The sequence below is a fragment of the Gopherus evgoodei genome, chromosome 7 (genome assembly GCF_007399415.2).
Source record: "Gopherus evgoodei ecotype Sinaloan lineage chromosome 7, rGopEvg1_v1.p, whole genome shotgun sequence".
Taxonomy (NCBI): Eukaryota; Metazoa; Chordata; order Testudines; family Testudinidae; genus Gopherus; species Gopherus evgoodei.
The window spans coordinates 31,731,059-31,750,445 of record NC_044328.1 but is presented as its reverse complement, the minus strand read 5'-3'; the positions used below and the strand labels follow the sequence as shown (position 1 = coordinate 31,750,445).

Here is a 19,387-nt window from a genome sequence, read left to right as displayed (position 1 = left end):
TTCTAAGACTAAGTTAGCCAGAAACTTCCCTAAGGTTAATATCGTGTATTATCCTAGACTGATATTAAGTCAGCTAGACTTGTTTCTCCGCTCACCCCATTTATAGTTAAAATTGAACATTAATCTTGGCTCTTTAATACATATGTAAAACATATTTTTAACTACAACTATCTACAGAGAGAGTTCAGATCTTTTAAGATAAATGAAGCTTGTAAAGACAATAACTGTAAGCAACCAAACCTAATTTAATCAACACCAACGATTTATATATTCATGCACATTTGAAAGGAAAGCATGCTGAAACTTCTGGGTTCAGAAGTGAGAACTCTTGGAAACATGGTTTTCTATTGTCAGGTGTAATACAGACTGCTACAATGTTCCTGTTCGTATATTTAACTTCAAGGAAAGGTCACTTGTTAAAAACCAAGAGTTACTGTATATGATCTGCATTGTGTGATGTTTCTGCTGTATTATTGTAACAATGTGCTGAGGCCAAACTTATAGAGTATCACTTTTGCACGTAGACTGAAACATTGGAGACAAAAGGAACAGCCAAACTGTTACAAGTGTTTCAAAATATGTAGTTCCTTTACACTACTTGGCTCTTGAAGTGATTTCTTACTAACTTTTCTGGGACTGTTTCTCACAAATATTCCACTAATTCTGTGGAATTAATGTCTTTTTACAGCATACAAGGGATAAAACTGTGAAACTAGTTGAACAATACCATACAAAGTTTTGGAAATAACTGTCCAGCTTTCCATTGGAACAAGTGTGTCCCACAAGTGAAACTACATGACTAATAGAACAGCCTTCCCCCCCCCCTTTTCTTTCTCTCTTTTTTTTTTTTAAGCTAACACTGAAATTACAAAATAGGCCTTGTCTATACAGGGAACACATTCGATTCCAAGCATCTGAAGTTTGGAACAGAAGCAAATCCTTATTGTAGACAAGGCTTTAAAATATGTATCAACTGTTCAGTTAATTCAGTTAGTTCAGTTAATTCTTAATATTCCAGTGATCTGCAACATTGCAAAGTAATTAGAGAATTTGTGTAACAGAAGAATTTACAGTGACTGCCTCAAAAATAAAGGGATAACATTGCTGTGTTGGAAATGACACATAGCATCTGATAGCAGAATTTAATTGCAGAAAGGTTGGTTGTTAAAACAATCTCCTAGTGCTTTAAATTCATATGGCCAATTTAGGACAAAATCCCAATACAAAACCATTGTTTTGAAGGGAACAGTAGAGAACATAATAAAAAAAATTGTCATGCGGCACTGTCAACCTCAAAGCTTCTCATGTCAAATCAACTGGCCTCACTGCTGCTAGGGGAAGAAACAAACAACAAAAATCCATATTGCAGGCTTCAATTCATGTTTCACAATAGCTTTCAGTGATGAATGAAATTCACATAGTCTATATATCAGATGATATATTGACAAAGATATGAACCTCACTACCTACTTAATGTAGGTCTTTGGATTAGGATCCACTTTTGTTACAGAAATTTTAAAACATAGAGGGGTACCACCTATGCAGATTATCCCCAAATCTCATCACCACTGTCACAATATCTAGGCAATGGTTAGATGGGGGCAGAGGGGAGCATCCCATTGTGAAGTTTTCCCTGTGTTCAAAGGATTCCCTAATCCTGCTCTGTGTGGAAGTCTATGATTTTATTAGCAGCATACTAGGAGGCAGACAAAGCAAAGTGGTTCCTGTCACCTCCCAAGGTGCCAGTACACTGATACCTTGATGTAGCAGGATTCCACCAATCTTTGGCATGAACATTTAAGGATGGCCTGCAATCCTTTGACAGTGTCTATAAGATGTTGGATGGGGAAAAACCCTTATCGCAGGAAGGAGGGGTCGGAGTTCACTCACCCTTTACTGAGCTAAGGGTGTCTGTCTGCTCCTGGGGCTGCAGTTACCCCGGCAGGTGGACACGCAATGGACTGAGCCCGCGCTCAGGGCCATGCAGCAGCACCAGAAACACACACGGGAGGCCGCAAGTGGCACATGCTGCTGGGCAAGGATAATACCCCAGTGGGCCCTCAAGAGGTTAAGGAGACTATTAGGAAAAGGGAGCGAGTCACCTCTTCAGCCCCACACAGCAGAAGCTGCCGCCCTCTTCCCCCATCCCCTCCGGGCTTATACCGACCTGGAGACCGCCATAGCCAGAGGGAGCCTGGGCCCAGTTGGATAAGAGCAGCAGGGTGGCAGGCGGGGGCCGCCGTTGCTCTCCCAGGAAGGAGGATGCAGAGGCCTGGCTTAGGCCTCTCAGGCTCCACACTCCGACCCCGGCCCCAGCGGATAAAGATGGGGAGCGGCTGAGCGCGCTGACGGACAGCGGAGTGCCACTAGCCCCCGGGGATGGCGGCAGTGCGGGTGGTAGCAGTGGAGCGGCCTCAAAGCACGGGTTAAAGCTTCTATTCGCCCATCACTGGGGAGAAGCCCAACGCCTGGTTTTATAGGAGCAGCCATCTTGTATTTATTCCCTTCCTCCATGATAGCCGCTTCCTCATTGGCAAAAGCGCCGAGCCGCAGCCAATGGGAGCAGTGCTTCTAAGATGCGCGAGGGAAGGAGCGTAGAGTTGGGGGATGGGGCTGAGCAGACTCTACCATGGAACTTGCCGCGCCTGCTGGGGGGGGGGCGAGAGAGAGAGGGGGCGGGCCGTACCATTTACACAGCTATAGAGGGAAGCCTAGTCAACGGATCGTACCCGCTCTCCAGGAAACGGGGGGAAGGGGAAATCCCGCAAAATGTGTCAGGCAGTTTACCTCCACCCCGTAACTTAAACCGCAGCGTTCTCTGTGGGGCTAGAGCGGGAGAGATCACTCCCCCCCTTCACCCACAGTTGCATTAGCCCTAGTCCCCACAACTTCTGCTTGCAAACCACTGCCTATGGCGCACGCTGAGCGGCGCGGAGCGTGGTAGGCCTACCGGCACTACAACTCCCAGCATACACTACGCCCGCCTGAGCTGGTGGGCCGCGTGCGCACGATGTCGTCACGGCCCCCTCCTGAGGAAGAGAGGGTGCGTGGCTCCGCAGCTAGGCAGACCACGTGGCCCGGGGCACCGTGGGGTAGTGTCGGGCTGTCTGGGGTGCGATTGGGCTTCTGCCTGCCTATCCGCCCTCTGAGGGCGGTTGCTGAGCTAGTGGGCCCTAGCCCTGCGGTATATTTCAGCAACTGTCTTTCACTCGTGTCCTGGCACGAGGAGCCCGCCTGTCACCAGCACGGTACCTACTGCCCGCCCTTCGTTGGCTGAGCAGCTTCAGCAGGGTTAGGGGAGGTAAATCCTTCCCCCCTTCGACATTCAGGAAGTTGGTGGCTACAGGAAAATCAAACAGTTTATAGAAAGACATCCAGCTAGTAGCAAGACGCTGGTGTACGCTCACCCCACCTCCCACATATAAGTGGGTGTTACACTGAAAAAGAGAGGCTAGGATACAATAACAAGACCCGTTGGATTTACTTACAATTATTTATTAACCTGCATCTCAAAATAGCCAGGCCACGACTGAGTTTCCACATCTGTAGCTCATTCCACTCCCTTTGCAAAGAGGAATTACCTTCTAAATGCCAGATATAAAATCAGAGCTGTATTTGATAGTCAGCTGTACTAAACTGCATTTTTCTTCCATCTAACACTGCCTCACACTCCCCCTCCCCCACCAAACTTTCTTTTAGCAAATTAAGTAAGGGGTGAAGCAGAACCAGTTTTAAAGGCTACTATGACTCCACCCAACAATCTGTTGCACCAATCATAGCTTTCTTTTTTTTGCCTGTTATAATTTATTTGTCTTAATATCTGTGGTAAATTACTAAACCTTTCATCAGGTGCCCACTGTCAGCCTCACATAAGGTTTGCTAATTTCTAAGATCACCACCCACAACCTCTTTTCTAAAGAGAGATATAACATTTGCTACCTTCAATCCTCTGGTATAGGATATGATTTAAATAATAGAGTGCATATTTTTCTAGCAGCTCAGTCACTTTGGCCTAGGTCCTCAAAGGTACTAAACACCTAACTACAATTGAACTCAATGGGAATTAGGCACATGAATACTATTGTGGATCATCTGGGCCTTTATTCCTGGATTCAATCAGGATAAGACTGTCAGAATACCATCCAGTCCTGGTGACTTAGTGCTCTCAATTTATCAGTTGTTCTGGCACTTTCTCTATTGATATCACAATCTCTGATGATACTTTATTAACTGAAAAGACTTGGTCTGAGATAGGTATCTGCAGTGTAGACTGATACAAATAAATCATGTAGCATTTCTGCCATGTCCTGATGCTCCTTAATTGCTCCCTTTACTCTCTGATAGTCCAGCAAGCCAACCCATTTTCTCACAGGCTTTCTATTTCTGACATACATAAAGAAATCTTGTTATTCATGTTTATTGTCAGACTGTATGCTCTTAAATTACCACATAGCATTCCTAATTTTTATTTTATATTTTATTTGCTGTAGGTTATGCTCCCATCTATTACTTCACTAAAGATGGATTTCCATGTTCTGAAAAACATCTGTTTAGTTTAAGTAACCTTTAGTTATGGCTATTTAACCAAATGTTTTTCTAGTCTTTCTGCTCTCTTTGTTTAGAGGTATGTTTATCTGCTATCACTCAGCTGGGCTACCTGCTGAATCTATAGCCAAGACTACACCAAAAAGTTAAGATGACCCAGCTGTGTTGCTCAGAGGTGTGAAAGGTGACCTAACCTCCAGTTTAGATAGTGCTAGGTTGATGGAAGAATTCTGTTGACCTAGCTATGCCTTTTCTGGGAGATGGAATAACTACAGCAAGAGGAGAACGTCGGCACTGCTACAGTGTTGTAAGTGTACACATAGCCTAAGAATTTTACTTGCCTTATTTTTGACTTAAGGGACTTTTTGAATAGTTTCATAATTTTTTTTTGAAATGCCTTTTTTAAAACTACAGTGTCAAAGTGCTAGTTTCTGGTGCATTCCATCCTTTGAGGATATGGAACTCGTATTGTGGTCACTGTCATTTAGTAGCTTATCTATGGTTACTTCTGGAACAGACTTCAATGTGTTACTTATGACTAGGTCAAGAATAGCCTCTCTACTTGTATGCTGTAAAATCACCTGTTTCAAGAAGTAATATTTTAATGTGCTGAGAAATTGCTTCACAAAATCATGTCTGATTGGGATGTTTGATCAGTTTATATGCAGTAAATAAAGTTATTCATTATTGATATTTAATTAGCTATAGTTGCCTCTGATCTCCCCCTGCATTGTGCATTCAACAGGCTTTTCCTGATTAGGAGATTGTTAGTGTAACCATACTTGTAGAGTTCTATTGTTTAGAATTTTACTGCATGAGCCTTGCCAGTCAGAAATTTTATCTCATTAGATTATATGAAATCTTATAGGAATCACGCTGCTCTCCCACTTTTATTGCCTCATCAGTCCAATTTGGGATTATAATAATATATTCCATCATGTTTTAATGTATGCCTGTTATGTCAAGGTTCTCTTCCATTGCCAAGCATTCTAGTTCACCTGTTTTTGTATTTAAACTTCTTGTATTACTATATAGGTATTCTAGGTTTAATTTTTGGCCATAAGCCTCTTTTTATTAAATCTCTTAATATGTTATTTTTCCAGAATTTACCTCCTTGGTCTCCACCTGTTTCCCTTCCAGCTCCTCTCTAATTTCTGTCCTATTCTTTACCAGATGCAGAAATACCTTTTTTGTTGTTGTTTGTTGACATCCCTAGCATGTCTTTGTATGATCCAGGTACTCTTCCACTGTCAGGCTTTTACTCCAGCTCCTAATTGAAATAATATCCCCAAACATGTTCAGAGTTCTGTGCCAGAAGTCTGGTTCATCTCTTGTGTATAGGTGTTTACGTTAATCAAGTACGGTTTTTATGAACTCCAAACTTTTATGAGCCTGACAATATCAGTTCACATGGATAAGCACAAGATCATGGAACTTTATTACAACTGGTTTGGAGTTTTTTAATTAATTGTTTTTCATCAAAAATGTCTAGTTGTCAAAACCAAAACTGTTCATGCAACAGGGTCAAGTTCAATAAAGTCCCCAGCTCAAAATAATGTTGAGAAAAAAAGTTTAGAAATTGTCAACATGAAAAATTATGGTTTTCCAGATAGAAATGACTTTTTGATTAGACAATGAAGTAAATTAGACTGAGAAAAGATTTTTTTTTAAAAAAGGGCAAAATAAAAGATCCAAAAAAAATGTTGGGTTGAGGGTGTTTTTGGTTCACAAATATTTTCAAGATTTCTACTTTTTGTCCCAATTTGAGCTGGGGGAAAATTTTTGAATTCTTTAAAATATTTGCAGGATAAGAACACAGTGTTTTCCACCCACCTCTAAACTGTATTTGGAGTGGATGGCATGTATGAAATGAGGGAACTCCCCATATGAAAACAAATTAATCAGTTTAATATTGTGCATATAGGAAGAAGCCTGGGGAAGAAGAGTTCCCCTCACCTTTTTCAGTGTTTACCAGAGCTATGTTGTCATAAACAGATAGCTAAGGGTTAATGTCTCTTTCACCTGAAACACCTGACCAGAGAACCAATCAGGAAACCGGATTTTTTCAACTTTGGGTGGAGGGAAGTTTGTGTAAGAGTCTTTTGTCTGTCTGCCTGTTTCCTCTGAGCTTTGGAGAAGTAGTTCTATCTTCTAGTCTTCTGTTTCTAAGTGTAAGGACAAAGAGATCAGATAGTAAGTTCTATGGTTTCTTTTCTTTGGTATTTGCATGAATATAAGTGCTGGAATGCTTTGATTTGTATTCTTTTTGAATAAGGCTGTTTATTCAATATTCTTTTAAGCAATTGACCCTGTGTTGTATCATCTTAATACAGAGAGAACATTTGTATTTTTTCTTTCTTTTTTATATAAAGTTTTCTTTTAAGACCTGTTGGAGTTTTTCTTTACTTCAGGGAAATTAAGTCTGTACTCACCAGGGAATTGGTGGGAGGAAGAAATCAAGGGGAGAGCTGTGTGTTGGATTGCTAGCCTGATTTGGCATTTCCTCTGGGTGAAGAGGAAAGTGCTTTTGTTCCAGGATTGGGAACGGAGAGGGGGAATCACTCTGCGTAGTTTCACAGAGCTTGTGTCTGGGTATCTCTCCAGGAGCATCTGGAGGGGGGAAGGGAAAAAGGATTATTTCCCTTTGTTGTGAGACTCAAGGGATTTGGGTCTTGGGTCCCCAGGGAAGGTTTTTCAGTGGGACCAGAGTGCCCCAAAACACTCTAATTTTTTGGGTGGTGGCAGCAGTACCAGGTCCAAGCTGGTAACTAAGCTTGGAGGTTTTCATGCTAACCCCCATATTTTGGACGCTAAGGTCCAGAATCTGGGAATAAGGTTATAACATATGTAAGAGGCAAAAATGAGCAGAGAGAAATGGTACCTAATTTCTACTCCAAGATCTTAAAGCATATGTTCAATATAAATACAATATTTCTTAAATATTATTTGTTCGTGCATCTTACAGTGATTTTGAACTTTGACAAGTAAGTTATCTACAGAAAGCTCGTAACATGTTAGTCTTTACAGATAAATATCCTATAAGATGTGCTTGATGTAGTGAGTTTGTCAGGTCTGAAGTGAAAGATGTTTGCAAAGAACAGGGGACCCTTTGCAGGGGTCGCTATGTCATGCAATTCTAGTTCACAGCAATTAAAGTGGATGTCTTTTTATTTTACAACATACTAATATTATGTAATTACTAGGGCTGTCAATTAATCACAGTTAACTCATGCAATTAACTAAAAAAAATTTATCATGATTAAAAAAATTAATCACACTGTTAATAGAATACCAATTGAAATGTATTAAATATTTTTGAATGTTTTTCTACATTTGCAAATACATTGATTTCTATCAAAACAGAATACAAAGTGTACAGTGCTCACTTTATATTATTTTTTATTACAAATATTTGCACTGTAAAAACATTAAACAAAAGAAATAATATTTTTCTATTAACCTCACACAAATACTGTAGTGCAATCTCTTTGTCATGAAAGTGCAACTTACAAATGTAGATTTATTTATTTATTTGGTTTCATAACTGCACTCAAAAAAGAAAAAATTTCAGAGCCTACAAGCCCACTCAGTCCTACTTCTTGTTCAGGCAATCGCTAAGACAAACAAGTTTGTTTACATTTACAGGAGATACTGCTGCCTGCTTCTTATTTACAATGTCACCTGAAAGTGAGAACAGGCATTCGCATGGCACTCTTGTATCCAGTGATGCAAGATACTTAAGTGCCAGGTATGCTAAACATTCATATGCCCTTTCATGCTTTGGCCGCCATTCCAGAAGACATACTTCCATGCTGGTGATGCTTGTTTAAAAAAAAAAAAAGTGTTTAATTAAATTTGTGACTGAACTCCTTGAGGGAGAATTGTATGTCTCCTGTTCTGTTTTACCCGCTTTCTGCCATATATTTCATGTTATAGCAGTCTCGGATGATGACCCAGCACATACTCCTTTTAAGAACACTTTCACAGCAGATTTGACAAAACGCAAAGAAGGTACCAATGTGAGATTTCTGAAATTATCTACAGCACTCAACCCAAGGTTTAAAAATCTGCAAAGCCATCTAAAATCTGAGAGGGACAAGGTGTGGAACATGCTTTCAGAAGTCTTAATAGAGAAACACTCAGATGTGGAAACTATAGAACCCAAACTACCAAAAAAGAAAATCAGCCTTCTACTGGTGGCATAACTCAGAAAATGAACATGCATTTCTGTTCTGCTATGGATCGTTATCAAGTAGAACCCATCATCAGCATCGATGCATGTCCTCTGGAATGGTGGTTGAAGCATGAAGGGACATACGAATCTTCAGCGCATCTGTCTTGTAAATATCTTGCAGTGACGGCAGTGGCGGCTCTATGTATTTTGCTGGCACAAGCATGGCAGTCAGGCTGCTTTCGGCCTGCCTGTGGGAGGTCCACTGGTAACGCGGATTCAGCGGTATGCCTGTAGGAGGTCCGCCGGTCTCGTGCCTTCAGTGTACCCGCTGCCGAATTGCTGCCAAAACCATGGGACCGGCGGACCTCTTGCAGGCATACCACCGAAAGCCGCCTGACTGCTGCTCTTATGCCAACTGGCAGGCCGCACCCCGTGGCTTGCTGCCGCAGGCACACACTTGGTGCGCTGGTGCCTGGAGCCGCCCTTTGAATGCCAGCTACAACAGTGCCACGCGAACACCTGTTCTCACTTTCAGGTGACATTGTAAACAAGAAGTAGGCAGCATTGTCTCTTGCAAATTGTAACCAAACTTGTTTGTCTGAGCAATTGGCTGAAGTGGGACTGAATGGACTTGTAGGCTCTAAAATTTTACATTGTTTTATTTCTGAATGCAGTTTTTTTTTGTACATAATTTTACATTCGTAAGTTCAACTTTCATGATAAAGAATTTCCACTACAATACTTGTAATGGGAGAATTGAAAAATATTATTTCTTTTGTTCTTTTACAGTGAAAATATTTGTAATGAAAAATAAATTATAAAGTGAGCACTGTACACTTTGGATTCTGTGTTGTAATTGAAATCAATATATTTGAAAATGTAGAAAACATCCAAAAATATTTGAATAAATGATATTCTATTATTGTTTAATATCACAATTAATCGCAATTAATTTTTTTAATCGCTTGACATCCCTAGTAGTTACATAGAAATGGTAGATTGTAATTGACATGGTTACTTAAATCCAGTACTGTATTACAATTACACAGATGTTCCATTATTCTTTCCCCAATAATAATTGTGCAATCTGCAGTTTTTGGATATAGATAAAACTTTAGGGAACACTAACAACATTGCAGAGTAGTGTTACTCAGACTGTGTTATATTTATATGTGCTATTCCTAAACAGGAAATCTTACATAAAGTTACTTTTAAATTGAAAACAAACTTTGGGGCTGTCTTAAGTTGTTCAGTCTGGAAACTGAAGTTCAGAGGTAAGGCTTAAACTCCAGACTTCACGCACTGCTAGTGCTCCTGAACAGATGGTGATCTTAGAAGAAATATAACATATTGGAAGTTTGAGTAATTTCAACATAGCATTTAGTAAAATAGCACCAAATGGGATGGAAACAAAGATAAGTGAGGCTTTAAGGATACTGAGTGTGTTTCACACTAGCAGCAGCTTCAGTCATCGAAAGGTGGAGGCCACTGTTCCTTTATATTAATATATAATAATATATTTTGAAGGTTGAGTAAGGGAGAATAGGGAAGTTGTCCCAACAGGCACTACTTTCTAGAAGATGCTGGAGTTATGCTTATTCCAAGTGTATGGATCCACATGGACAGTTCTTGATGGAGAACTCTTGTTTCTCTTGTCATACTCTAAAATCTTCAAGAATTAAATCTTGATTCTCTCCACTACCTCCCATAGTTATTACACAGTTTACATAGGCTTTTAATAGTTCACATATAACTGCTCAGCAATTCCTAAACAAAGACTAATAAGCTTGTGCTCTCCCATGATAGAAACACTGTAGTGAGAACATGGTTAGGCCTGTGGTTAAAGGAAATGATCATCTTGTTTGTTTGGCAGTGACACTGGAGAGGCAAGATAGTTGGCCTGCTCAATGTGGAGTGGAGGATAGAGAGAATAAGTGGGGGACAACCAGCTAGGATCCTTGAAAGTTCCTTTAGGGGGTATGGACTGCACTGAATATTGTGGATTTGGATCCTGAGTTAGGAACAAATGACTTACCTTATTCCAGAATCCCATAGGGCAGGTGACTGGTGTCTTCTCAGTTACATGGAGGAGTATCTGAGTGGGAGTTAGAGGTGTCACTATATCCAAATATTAAGCCTGGTGTTGAATAACTGAGTGTCTAATGGGCAACCTCTTACAGGGTGAGTGTGATATGGCTTTTGAGTCATTTGTTGTTATAATTCAAGTAAATTGAACGTTTTTGTAATAAAAAGTGGTTACAAATTCATTTCTACAAAATAAATATGTTCTAAACTATATTCTAACAGTACAAAACAATTTGCAGGCATAGGAATTTATAGCGGAGATTTGTTTTTCCAATATCTTTCTCTACAAATAATAGGTCTATTTATATAATTCAAGAGATTCTGTAGGCTGAGCCCATTGCACACACTGGGGATTCCTTGCATCCCCCTGTTCCCTCTCCCAAAAAGCTCCAAGTGGGCCACCTTCCCATCCCTCTCTATTTCAGGAACTCCTTGCAATCTCCTTTACCGCCCTCCCCCATGCCAAGGGCTCTGTGTGAGTCCCATTTCCCCCTCTAGCTCATGCCAGGGACTCTGTTTCCCTACTTCCCCCATAGCCTGGTTCCTCATTCTCCCCTCCTTGCTAGGGGCTGCATGCACCCAGTGCCCCTTGTGGGGAACTGTACTTTCCTCACAAGAGCTCCGGCAAGAGAACCCCATTCCCTTCCTCTGCTCCATGCTAGGGCTCTGTGTATCCTCACCATTCCTCCCTCCCCCGTACCAGGTTCCCTCCATCCTCCACCCCTATGTGTGCCACCTACCTGTCTCCCTTCAGTCTTATTTATTTTTTTTCTAACTGTATTGGGACCATTGGCAGAGCTGAGGTAGGTGATATTGTTATGCTGGAAGATGTTAATGGCTGCCATCAATGGTTTCTTTGATCTACAGTCAATTATGGAGCAAGTTGAAGCAGCTGGGTCTGCTAATCAGACGCAAGAGGCTCCACGTGTCCCCCATTTTCCCCTTCTAGTTTTTCAATTTTCACCAAAACCCCAAGCTTGTTAGGGTTCTGCCCACTGATGCCTGGAACATTCCCTGAAATGTTGGAATTGATCACATGCAGCATTCAAAAGTTATGATATTACATCCAAACAGACAGAGAATTGCCATCAAATTGAGTATAGGACCTTGCTTCACTCAGCCAATAATTTACATTCCCTATAAAGCTTAACAGCTGAATTAATCTCAGATTAGTTAATTCACCACTAACTATCATTGATATATATATGTGTGTATGTGTATATATATATATATATATATATATATATATATATATAATTTTCAAAGCTAATACTTAAAAAAATATGTGAAAGTTTTTGTACGAGGATCATTACCTATTTCGTTTACAAATCATGGAAATGTAGGGCTGGAAGGGACCTAGAGAGGTTATTGAGTCTAGCTTCCTGCATATATCTAGACCATCCCTGACAAGTGTTTGTCTAACCTGTTATTTAAAAGCTCCAATGATAAGGATCAATTTATTATTAATACCAATATATTACTGTTAGTGTTAATAATAATTTATATTTTCAAATATTTTCTCTTGCTTTTCGAAACTGATGTTGGGCAACTTATTTGAAATAATTCAAATGAATATAGAGATACTAACCAGAGATAATTTTAAACATTATATGGATGCCTCTGAGAGAATGTCTTCTTATCAGCCAGAAACATAACATCATATTTTGTAAGTGTGATCATCATGTCTTCTTCTGTAATACATACAACACAGTTAATTCTAGCCAGATCAAGCTGTGATACGTTTTGCCATTTGTATCTTGATTTATCTGATTGACTAATTACAAGAACCAAGATTTTTTTTGTAATTTTGTTTTCTGATACCAGTTATATCTCTATCTCTCTTAAAATATTAAACAACAATGACAACTCCCAACTATGTAATCTATGCCTAGGGAGCACTGCTGAATAGGTGCAGCTGCACCACTGTTGCTGCTGTAGTGTAGACATAGCCTCAGTTTAACTCACTATGAAGTCTGTGTTTTGATTTAAGAATCCCTAATACCTTGGGACACGACATGAAATTTCAGCACTTCTGGGTTGAAGTCAATCCTGTACTCACATATGGGGTCATGCTCCCAGTGATTTCAATGAGTGTTTCACTTGGGTATAGACATCAGGATTAGGGATGAAAGTATGGTCTTACTGTAGTCAATAGAAGAACTGACTTCAGTGGGGCCAGGATTTCACCCCCAGGTTTTTCACTTTCTCTGCCACATTATCATGGGCCAGTCTGGACACTGCTGTATCACTTCCGGTGAAGATGCTCTAATATCTCCTGCCTCCTCTAGAGGCGGTAGCTATGTCAGCAGGGGAAGCTCTCCCATTGACAGCGCTGTCCATATCAGCACTTAGGTCAATATAACTTACGTTGTTCAGGGGTGTGGATTATTCACATAAATTGTACTGAAGTAATTTGAAGTGTAGACATAGCCTAATCTGCAGTGCACAGGAATTCACTAGAGCTGATTGAAACTTTGAACAAAGAGGTATTTTTATTGAAAATTTTGTCTTTTTTTTCAAAATTGGAAATTTTCTTGAAAAACATTTTTTTTTCTATTTTTCAAACTAACCTGGAAAATGAAAGTTGATTTTTTTGCTTTATAATTCCCACCTCCCTCTTTTCAGTGGGCACAGGAAAGGGGAAGGAAAAGACAACAAAAACCTGAAACATTTCAAAATAAAAAATGTTTGTTGGTACACATTTTCACAAAAAAACTTTGAGTAATGAAAAAAATCATTCTTGTGTTAAACTTGCCAAAAAAAAATGACCTCATAAGGTTTCTCACTTTTGACCAGTTGCGGTATTCACACAGAACTGATTTCAGTGGGCTTTGGATCAGGCCCGTAAGTCCTAAAATCTGGTCCCAACATGCACTAGGTTCAAGGTAAATTATGAGGTGGATTCTCTGGAGTCCTGTTTTGGTTTTTGAAATTTGGGTCAGGAATCTGGAGGGAATATCTTCACTGCATGTAGACTAGATATTGCACTACATGTAGACTAGATTTAAAGATTAAACGGAGGCTATTCTTATTTTTAACCCCCCCACATGACTTTGTTGTTGGAGGGGTAGAAGTCAGAATTGCTCCTGTTTTCTTTTGATAACCAGTGTTTGCATCAACATGGTATTTAAAAACAAAGCCACAGTCAGATTTATGAGGCCCATGACATATTATATTGTCCAGCCTGTAACCTCTTCTTTCCGTCTACACCCATCTGTCTTACATATTAACACTCCTTACACACACACGCACAGCTTTTTCACACTCTGTCTCCTTTCACACATTCTCTCTTTCTACTTTAATTCCCTCCGCCCTCCTTTTTCCTTTATCACTTTCTGTTCATGTTACTTCCTTCCCTTTGTCCCTCCATTTTTGTTTCTCACTTGAGAAGAAAGGGGAAGAGCAAATGTTAAGAACATAAGAACGGCCATACTGGGTCAGACCAAAGGTCCATTTAGCCCAGTATCTGTCTTCTGACAGTGGCCAATGCCAGGTGCCCCAGAGGGAATGAATGGAACAGATAATCATCAAGTGATCCATTCCCTGTCACCCATTCTCAGCTTCTGTCAAACAGGCTAGGGACATCATCTCTGCCCATCCTGGCTAATAGCTATTTTTTGAACTCCATTATAGTCTTGGCCTTCACAACTTCCTCTTGCAAAGATTTCCATAGGTTGACTGTGCCTTTGTGTAAAGAAATACTTCCTTTTGTTTATTTTAAACCTGTTGTCTATTAATTTCATTTGGTGACCCCTAATTCTTGTATTATGAGGAGTAAATAACACTTCCTTATTTACTTTCTCCGCACCAGTCATGATTTTATAGACCTCTATCATATCCCCCTTTGGTCGTCTCTTTTCCAATCTGAAAAGTACCTACATGTACCACAACCAACAGCTCCTCCCCAGCACTACATGTAAGTCTCTCTAGATGTCTCCAGAGATCTGCAACCTTCTCACCAAGCAGGCACATCAACATGCGGTTTTCCCAGTCATCACAAACCCAGCTTGTCATAAACAGATAGCTAAGGGTTAACGTCTCTTTCACCTGGAAAGAAGTATCTGAAGCACCTGACCAGAGGACCAATCAGGAAACAGGATTTTTTCAACTCTGGGTGGAGGGAAGTTTGTGTGTGAGTCCTTTGTTCTTGGTCTTCTGCCTGTATGCTCTCTCGGCTATGAGGGGATCTCTATTTCGTGCTTTCTAATCTTCTGTTTCCAAGTTGTGAGTACAGAGATCATAAAAACACTAAGGTTTCTATTGTTTTTCTTTTTGTATTTACATGTCTATAGTTGCTGGAGTGCTTTGAATTGTATTCTTTTTGAATAAGGCTGTTTATTCATATTTCTTTTAAGCAAATGACCCTGTATGTGTCACCTTAATACAGAGACACCATTTTTATGTATTTTTCTTTCTTTTTTATATAAAGCTTTTTTTTTAAGACCTGTTGGAGTTTTGCTTTAGTGGGGAATTCCAGGGAAATTGAGTCTGTACTCACCAGGGAATTGGTGGGAGGAAGAAGTCAGGGCGAAATCTGTGTGTGTTAGATTTACTAGCCTGACTTTGCATTCCCTCTGGGTGAAGAGGGAAGTAATTCTGTTTTCCAGGACTGGGAACAGGGAGGGTAGAGTCCCTCTGTTTAGGTTCACGGAGTTTGCTTCTGTGTATCTCTCCAGGAACACCTGGAGGGGGAAAGGGAAAAGGTTTATTTCCCTTTGTTGTGAGACTCAAGGGATTTGGGTCTTGTGGTCCCCAGGGAAGGTTTTTTGGGGGACCAGAGTGCCCCAAAACACTCTAATTTTTTGGGTGGTGGCAGCTTTACCAGGTCCAAGCTGGTAACTAAGCTTGGAGGTTTTCATGCTAACCCCCATATTTTGGACGCTAAGGTCCAAATCTGGGACTAGGGTTATGATACAGCTATTTATGTTTTTAATGATGGATCGCTCCTCTGGTCACTTAGGAGTGGGCTCTTTAAAGCCCTGGTCTTCCTGAGTAGCCCCATCCTCTGGTTAAGGGTTGATGGGTGCTAAAGAGCTTAGGGATCAAAGCCTGGTTAAGAAGCTCTCAGCCTTGCCTAGCAGGCCACCAGGCTCAGCACAGGTCCCCCCAAACAAACAGACCAGACACAACAAACTTACTCCAAGGGTCACATAATCTCTCCTCCTTCACCTGAAGAACTCCCTCACAAAACTTGGAGCTTGTATCAAGGTGGCCTCCTCCCATGGTTCTCTTTGTGTCTGTGGGTCTTCTCTAACAGTCCAGAGGAAGAAGAGGTGGCCTTTAGGTTTGCCTCAGGCTGCCTTGTGCGAGGATGTCCATGTATTAGCCCTCAGAGCAAGCAGCAGTCTATTTGGACAGGAACCTCTGAGAAGAGGCACACAGTGTGGGCTGGTGCTGCATACAAGAGCTTCTCTGTTAGCCCCTGCCTCTGTCTGTATGTACTGCAGGCATCTTAAACGAATTGCTGTTCACTCTGGTGAGAAGTGGTAGTTCCAAGCCCCCACCAGCTAGCTCCAACAGGCTGCTCTTTCTGCAAGCAGTGAACAAAGCAGGTGGCTGCCAAACAACGTTATAAGGGAGCATTGCGCAACTTTAAATGAGCATATTCTCTAATTGATCAGCAATGAAACAATGTTAACCAGGACAACATTAAGTGAGGAGTAACTGTATAAGTTATGTATGGTATGTCTGTAGGTCCAAACTTGTGCTGTGCATCTGAGTGATGCCTCCAGACAGATTGGTATTAGCACTGCCTAGCCTGCTTGACGGCCCATCCAGAAACATCAGCTATAAAATTGTCCCACTGAGAGAAGGCCAGGGATACACCTTATGACTCAGCAAGGTGGAAGTTTCTATTTAATTTCAGAATATTAAAAATGATGCAGAAGAAGTTTATCACAAACTAATCAAAATATTTGTCATGTTTCTATCATGCAGAAAGGGCCAATAAGATGTTGTTTTTAGCAAACTCCATCGTGAAAGTAATGATGACGTATTGAATACAGATGAGGAAAAAGAGAATGTTCAATACTTTAAAAAATGAACTGAGCCATGAATTAAGTCTCTTTTTCTCTTGTGTTAGGTGAAAACAATCCTTTCTTACAGTACCAATGCAGGCTATAGCTGTAATCTGTTTTGTAGGATATCCAGCAGGCCTACAAAGCAATTTGTGGAAAGCATTTGTTATTAGGAAGTTACATTGTATACTACTAGTGAGATTGTTGAGCAATTATCAAACATAAATGAGGACAATTTAACAGGTTTCCTTTGGAGTAAGACATTTAAAGGATTTAAAAAAAGAACTACCTAAACAAATTTAAATTTTTTTAGTTAGAGACATTATCTTTCCAGTTAATAAGGGGTCTTGGAGCCAATAGATGACTGTCCTTGAGTAGAGGAAACCCCAGTTGGTGCAGACCCATCCCTCCTGCACCTGGTATAGGGGGAATTGCCAGCACAATACACGAGAAATCTTTTGGGTGCTCAAAAATATGCACTGGAACAGCCCAGTTGAAGATCAAAGGTCGCAAAGATAGCCAAAAGCAACCTTTGTTTCCCTCCCCTTCCTATCTTGTGCTGAGCACAGTTCAACCAGTCTGGAGAATCTGACCCATAGTTAAATATCCAGGGAGAAAACTTGGCCCTGCTGAATCAAGAGCAAAATTCCTATTGACTTAAATGGGGACAAAATTTCTAGAGCCCTTAGTGAATACAAAATGTGAATCTGCCTCCATCTGCAATCCACAAAAATAAATCTGCGATCCAAGTGACCATGGATTTGAAGGGATCTAAAGATTTCACCCTTTTGTCCCTTTTGCAAATATTTGCTGCATTTAAATTACTCATAATATTGTTATTTCACAGCTTCAGCAATTTGTCAGTGTTTGCAACAGCACTGTGAATGACAACAAAGTCAAGTTTGAAGTCATACTTTTATGTGACATAGTATACCCTACCAGCAACCTCCAGGATGTCTGCATCACTACGTCTTTCCAAGAGATTTCATATTCAGCACAGTGGGAAACCAGTGGTGTTCTCCAAAATGTGTTGCAGTATATTGCAGATATTTCTAGTAGTGTTGAGAATTTGCAATGAAATAAGCCAGGACCATGTAACATTTTCAAAAGTTATGGAGGAAATAGGAGAGAACCTGACATTTATTTTGACAGTTGCATTGATCTACAGTATGAAGATAAGAAGTATTTTAATTAATTTGATTTCATATTCTACCATCTGGCTAACTTAGAATACTACAGATGCTAATGTGCAGTGATGATTCTGCTGCAGAAACATTTCAAGACAAGCCAATAACTGTTTTAATGAATTGTGTGGGCTTATGTTTGCATAATTCTATTCTGAACAGAAATTTTTTTTAAAGAAACTAAATTCTGGGGAAAGAAATATGAGAACACCCAAGCACATTTCAAAGCCAGTGTCTAGTAATTTTGCTTCAACCAAAACTGCAAAAGCAAAATATGTTTTGTCAAACTGGAAACATCTGGCTCTTGGAAAACTGTACCTAGGGGTGAGTGAGCTCTAGAGTACTCTACCTTTGGATCTGGGCATAGGGGCTGTATTTCCCTATTCAAATTATGATCTCATTTTGAATCTAACAATGTACTCCAAAGCACTTCCTCCTCTATCTCCCACAATGTTGCTCTTTACTCCTTTTTTACATATAGCAAGTATCTAAACATTGCAAAAACAAAGCTAAGACATTTATATTTGCAATACTAATGCCAGGGCCAGCTCTAGGTTTTTTGCAGCCCCAAGCAAAAAAATTTTTGGCGCCCCCTACCTTTCTTTGGCTTTTACATGTTTGCACTTGACAATGTTTTTTGTTTTGTTCTGACTGCTTAAAATAAAAATAAATGAAAACAGAGAATTTGTAGTTTGTTTTATTTCATTATTTCCTAGTAGTTTACTCATTTAATTTTAACAAAATCACAATTACAAACAATTTGGGTTCAACTGTACACTGTAATGAAAAACGCTAGTGTCTTCTGTTGCCCCTAGTTTCTCATAAATTAAAAATTTATATGAACTGAATTTTTCTGGTTTTTATACGCTTGTAGTCTTTTAATAATTCAGTAAAATCCACATTTTTTGCAATGGTATTTTCACTTGAAATTAATGCGAGTCCTGACAAACTATTTTGAGACATGGTGGACCTCAAATAATTTTTTAGTAATTTCAGTTTTGAGAAACTGCACTCACCAGAAGCCACTGATACTGGTCCTGTCGACTTTTTAAAAATATTTATTTGAAGTACAAGATAGTTTTTCTAATCTTTTTTTCCATTTCTCTCTTTGTTGCCGGTAGGCAGCACCAGAAAGTCGTTTTTGGTTTTGTCCCAGCATTTTAGGCCTCTAACCACTAGCATTGATGCGACACGGAAATTGGTGCGAATTGTGCCAATAGGGCAGCACAGTACACACAAGTAATTGTGATTCCTAATTTAATTAATCAATAACTGTTAATGTTTACACATTTACGCACATTCATATTATGAGTGATCGTGTCACTATGTGACACAATATTTTTCACGTCATGCTCCTATCGCACTACTGAAGATTTTTTTTA

General features: G+C 40.0%; 1 protein-coding gene across 2 annotated transcripts in view; it reads right to left on the bottom strand.

The window, feature by feature from the left end:
• BTAF1 (B-TFIID TATA-box binding protein associated factor 1) overlaps positions 1-2,523 on the bottom strand; it is a 98,960-nt gene extending 96,437 nt beyond the window's left edge. Inside the window, exon 1 of one of the 2 annotated variants that reach the window (XM_030568390.1) lies at positions 2,168-2,523. In XM_030568390.1, the coding sequence (XP_030424250.1) occupies positions 2,168-2,181 (14 nt within the window). In that variant the 5' untranslated portion in view covers positions 2,182-2,523. The remainder of the gene's footprint in view (positions 1-2,167) is intronic. The other variant, XM_030568389.1, reaches the window with a different exon arrangement.
• Between the last annotated feature and the right edge of the window lie 16,864 nt (positions 2,524-19,387).